Source organism: Gymnoscopelus microlampas (assembly GCF_963454915.1).
Source record: "Gymnoscopelus microlampas genome assembly, chromosome: 20".
Lineage (NCBI taxonomy): Eukaryota > Metazoa > Chordata > Actinopteri > Myctophiformes > Myctophidae > Gymnoscopelus > Gymnoscopelus microlampas.
The window spans coordinates 48,357,101-48,363,029 of record NC_139957.1 but is presented as its reverse complement, the minus strand read 5'-3'; the positions used below and the strand labels follow the sequence as shown (position 1 = coordinate 48,363,029).

General features: G+C 40.1%; 1 protein-coding gene across 1 annotated transcript in view; it reads right to left on the bottom strand.

Moving 5' to 3' along the window:
• gpr68 (G protein-coupled receptor 68) overlaps positions 1 to 5,929 on the bottom strand; it is a 7,324-nt gene continuing 1,395 nt past the window's right edge. Inside the window, exons 2-6 of the mRNA XM_084045175.1 lie at positions 2,990 to 3,139; positions 2,698 to 2,831; positions 1,668 to 1,896; positions 1,123 to 1,303; positions 1 to 478 (exon numbers count right to left, since the gene is read on the bottom strand). Of these exons, the coding sequence (XP_083901301.1) occupies positions 69 to 478; positions 1,123 to 1,303; positions 1,668 to 1,896; positions 2,698 to 2,831; positions 2,990 to 3,139 (1,104 nt within the window). The 3' untranslated portion in view covers positions 1 to 68. The remainder of the gene's footprint in view (positions 479 to 1,122; positions 1,304 to 1,667; positions 1,897 to 2,697; positions 2,832 to 2,989; positions 3,140 to 5,929) is intronic.

Below are 5,929 nucleotides of genomic sequence, written 5' to 3'. Positions count from 1 at the left end.
GATTGGGGTCTTTCAAACGGTTAAGGATTGGGGTCTTTCATGGGTTAAGGATTGGGGTCTTTCAGGGGTTAAGGATTGGGGTCTTTCAGGGGTTCGATGGGTTTGCTGCTGTTCTTATTGCTGAGTGTGATTAACCCCGTGTTGGCTGGTTTGGGTGCGTTGGAGTCGGTGTGTATGTTGAGGTGCGTCAGCAGCGTGACAGAGCCTGACGGAGCGTGGCGGAGCAGCGTGACGGAGGGCGGAACGTTGTTGTCCGCGTCGTCAGTGGGCGTGGCCACCTCGTGGGAGTCGGTGGCCGGGCGGGCGGGGCTGGCGTTGCCGCGGCGGCGGCAGCAGCAGAATATGTTAATGAGGGGGCGGAGCAGCAAGCGGTACAGGCCCCGCCTCGCGCTTTCACTGACGAAGCAGTAGAGAGCCGGATCGGCCAAGCAGTTCACACTGGTCAGCAATAAGGACAGGTGGTAGTAGTTAAATATACCTGAAAATATAAGAAATATACAGTTAAATATACCTGAAAATATAAGAAATATACAGTTAAATATACCTGAAAATATAAGAAATATACAGTTAAATATACCTGAAAATATAAGAAATATACAGTTAAATATACCTGAAAATATAAGAAATATATAGTTAAATATACCTGAAAATATAAGAAATATACAGTTAAATATACCTGAAAATATAAGAAATATACAGTTAAATATACCTGAAAATATAAGAAATATACAGTTAAATATACCTGAAAATATAAGAAATATACAGTTAAATATACCTGAAAATATAAGAAATATATAGTTAAATATACCTGAAAATATATAGTTAAATATATCGGAAAATATATAGTTAAATATACCTGTAAATATATAAAATATATAGCTAAATATACCTGTAAATATATAAAATATATAGTTAAATATGCCTGTAAATATATAAAATATATCGTTAAATATGCTGCTCCTTGTCTGGCCGTGGTCACTGTAGGGGTTTGAACAGTTTGTGCCTGTCTTCTGTGTTTTAGCTTATATAGTACAGACAGACAGACACACACATACAGACAGACCCTCTTCTTGCCTCCTTGGAGCCATGATGCCGTAAAACAAAAAACAAATGTTCCTGTACCTGCGATGAAGTTGCAGTCCCTCTCCAGCAGGGTGCGCACTAACAAGAAGATGTGATATGGAGAGAAACACACGAGGAAGATGAGGATGGTGCTGCTGACCAGCTGTCTGATCCTGGACTTCTGGTCGGGTTGAGTCCCTGCACTGCGTCCCACGGCCCGTAAGACACACAGGTAACTGACCTATACACACACACACACACACACACACACACACACACACACATAAAGGAGAGCATACAGGGACACACATATTAAAGGTACAGTTAAGGGTACATGCGCAACATCATGGCATAATGATGCTGTGCTATGATTGGTGCTCTATGCATGTGGCAGCGTGTGTGTGCTGCGCTGTGATTGGTGCTCTATGCATGTGGCAGCGTGTGTGTGCTGCATTGTGATTGGTGCTCTATGCATGTGGCAGCGTGTGTGTGCTGCGCTGTGATTGGTCTACGTTTTGGTAACATACAGTTCATACACATCAACATGCTCCGTTTGTTTTAGTTTTTTTTACCCAATGAAAAGTGACTTAAACAAAACAACGTACCAACAGAATAGCCAATGGGAAGAGGAAGCCCACCACAAAACGGTAGTAGTTGATTGGATACTCCCAGTCCTGCATGGGATAGTGCTCGAAGCACACTGATTGGTTGTGCTGGGTTCTATCGCGGCTCAACACTTTATGTCTGAAGAAGACCACGCCCACTGCCACCTCCTTCAGCCAGATGAGGGCGCTGGTGAGCCAGGCAGCACGCATCGACCTCAGAGATGAGAACCTGAAAGACACAACATATTTTAAGTCCAATGTATTTATATTTAAGTTCATATAAAGTTAACATAAGTATAACTAAATGCATTTGAAATTTAAAAAAAAAATGCTTTTCAGGATTCCAATTCAAAAAGAGCAAAAATAGCCGATAATCTACAAGCTAATCTACAAGCTAATCTACAAACTAATCTACAAGCTAATCTACAAACTAATCTACAAGCTAATCTACAAGCTAATCTACAAGCTAATCTACAAGCTAATCTACAAACTAATCTACAAGCTAATCTACAAGCTAATCTACAAGCTAATCTACAAACTAATCTACAAGATAATCTACAAACTAATCTACAAGCTAATCTACAAACTAATCTACAAACTAATCTACAAGCTAATCTACAAACTAATCTACAAGCTAATCTACAAGCTAATCTACAAACTAATCTACAAGCTAATCTACAAGCTAATCTACAAACTAATCTACAAACTAATCTACAAACTAATCTACAAACTAATCTACAAACTAATCTACAAGCTAATCTACAAGCTAATCTACAAGCTAATCTACAAGCTAATCTACAAGCTAATCTACAAGCTAATCTACAAAGTAATCTACAAACTAATCTACAAGCTAATCTACAAACTAATCTACAAGCTCAAAACATGCTTCAGGCGGGGCTTGTAAGTAAAACAAGCGCTCCCCAAAATGTTACCGTAATGGGTGGTGGACCACAATTAAAATAATAATAATAGTAATGTTACCGTAATGGGTGGTGGACCACAATTAAAATAATAATAATAGTAATGTTACCTTAATGGGTGGACCACAGCCAGATATCTGTCCAGACTGATGCAGCACAGGAAGCCGATGCTGATGTAGATGTTCTCATACAACAGGAAGCCACATAACTGACACACCCACTCTCTGTGACTCCAGTTATCATCCTGGATCACACACACACACACACACACACACACACACACACACACACACACACGCACACGCACACATAAAGAACGCACAAAAACACACACATTACATACAAAATAACAATACTACACAATACTATGGTGGTAATAATAATAATATTAATATTAATAACCTGGAAGAAGTACTGCAGCCAGAGCGGTAGAGAGGCCAGGTACAGCAGGTCAGACACAGTGAGGTTCAGTAAATACACTCCTAGTTCATTGCGTTGTTTCAACTGTAGAACTGCATGGTACAATGAGTACAGGTTGGAGGGAACACCCACCTAACACACAATACATGTAGTTATTATATCACACAATACATGTAGTTAGTATATCACACAATACATGTAGTTATTATATCACACAATACATGTAGTTAGTATATCACACAATAAACTACAATACAATACATGTAGTTAGTATATCATACCAGAGATTAGGACTCGAGTCAAAGACTCGCACTAGAGTCACCATACACACGACTCGAGACTTGACTCGGACTCGAGCTCAAAGACTTGAGAACAATCTTTATTTTATGTTTATTTGAGGCATTAATGAATGCAATGTCCGACATCAATGTTGTCCTTTCCGGAATGGTGCGCGCAGCCTGCAGGCTGTGTGCAGCCTTTCATCATAAAGTTTAAATATAAAAACATAGAAATTAAACAAATATGTTTAGCTCAGCATCAGCTATATAACTTCAGTTAACTTGGCATAATCAGCTTACATGTTTTATAAGATGATCGGATCATCTGTGATAGCATGTTTTTGAAACGTCAGATTTGTATTTTGCGCCGCTGTCTCGTTAAGCCCAGCTGGGTGAATATCCAACACTTCACCACAGTGAAGCTACGTTCATGTTCACTGCATTACAGTAAAGCTACGTTCATGTTCACTGCATTACAGTGAAGCTACGTTAGTGTTCACTGCATTACAGTGAAGCTACGTTAGTGTTCACTGCATTACAGTAAAGCTACGTTAGTGTTCACTGCATTACAGTGAAGCTACGTTCATGTTCACTGCATTACAGTGAAGCTACGTTCATGTTCACTGCATTACAGTGAAGCTACGTTCATGTTCACTGCATTACAGTGAAGCTACGTTAGTGTTCACTGCATTACAGTGAAGCTACGTCCATGTTCACTGCATTACAGTGAAGCTACGTTCATGTTCACTGCATTACAGTGAAGCTACGTTAGTGTTCCCTGCATTACAGTGAAGCTACGTTCATGTTCACTGCATTACAGTGAAGCTACAAGCAAGTTACTTTACAGGCTTATTTGTTTTTTATGTCTGAGTCAGAGTGACGTGGCCGTGTTCCTGCCTATATATGGTCGTATGGGGTTTGTTTATGGTTATGTCTGAGTCAGAGTGACGTGGCCGTGATCCTGCCTATATATGGGCACATGGGTTTGTTTATGGTTATGTCTGAGTCAGAGTCATGGTCCTGCCTATATATGGGCGTATGGGTTTGTGTATGGTTATGTCTGAGTCAGAGTCATGGTCCTGCCAGGAGCCAGTTTTAATATTTCACACTGAAATGTGTCTTGCGACCCAGCAGCCTTGTATGCAACACAAAAACATTTTGACATTACACAAAAATACATACATAAAGACGAAGACAAGAGCAATGTCCACCACTCAGCCTACCCCTGGCCTAAACTCCTGATTAAGCCTCAATGTCGTCTGATGGACAAAGGACCTCTTCAGTTTGACCTTATTGTATCTCCTTCCTGAAGGAAGCAACCTATATTCTCCATACAAAGCATGGCTAGCGTTTGAAGTGATATTCCTTGCCAACCTTATCATACTGTTATTATACATAGATGTATAGAGCCTCTGAAGTGGTTGTCCAACAATCGTTGAACAAATGTTCAGTTGCTGCAGCAGTTGTGACTTTAAGCCTACAGACAGACATCCATACCAGGTGGTTCTACAGTACTGACGAACACTCATAATAACATCTATACCAGGTGGTTCTACAGTACTGTAGAACACTCATAATAACATCACATACCAGGTGGTTCTACAGTACTGTAGAACACTCATAATAACATCTATACCAGGTGGTTCTACAGTACTGTAGAACACTCATAATAACATCACATACCAGGTGGTTCTACAGTACTGTAGAACACTCATAATAACATCTATACCAGGTGGTTCTACAGTACTGAAGAACACTCATAATGAAAGAAGTGAAAATCAAAAGAAGACTATCTACTAGCACCAAAAGATCTCAGACGGCGAAGGAAATAGACTCTTTGTTTTGTTTTCTTACCCACTGATTCAATTTGATCTTTCCATGACAGAAGGTGGTCAATTACTACTCCTAGGTATGTATACGAACATACCTGGTTGATCTGTTCACTATGAATAGTAATGGGGGATCTGTGTATCTCTAGTGGAGCACCAAAAAAGATCTCTTCTGTCTTTTTTGTGTTAATGATAAGAGCGTTGTTATCACTCCACTCCACCACCTTATTTACTCTGTGTTGGTGCAGTCCAGGATCACTGGAACTATCCAAGAGAGAAATCAAAACTGTATCATCAGAGTACTTTAGAATGTATTGGTCTGGTGTGTCAGTGCGACATTCAGACAGACACTCCTCAGTACGACAGCTGTCAGTATAAAGGATGAAAAGTACAGCTGAGCTTACACAACCCTGGGGAGCACCAACATTAGTAGTTAATGCTGAGGAGAGGGTTCTGTTCACTTTCACCCTCTGTACTCTGTACTTAGTAAGGAAAGAAGCATACCAGTGAATTAAGTATGGATTCAGTTCCAACTGTACCAGAATATCAGACTGTATTGTATTGAAAGCTGAAGAGAAGTCTAAGAATAGCACCCTTGCATGATTCTTATTAGACTCATCTAGGTGTTTTGTAATGAAGTGGACCTGTGTGACAACCGCATCCTCTGTACCGCAACCCTTCTTATATGCAAACTGACAGGGATGGAATGTGTCTTTAGTTATACTCACAAGATGTTGCAACAGTATTCTTTCCAGTGACTTCATGATCACTGAAGTGAGAGCTATGGGTCTATAATCCTTATGTTCTTTTGGACA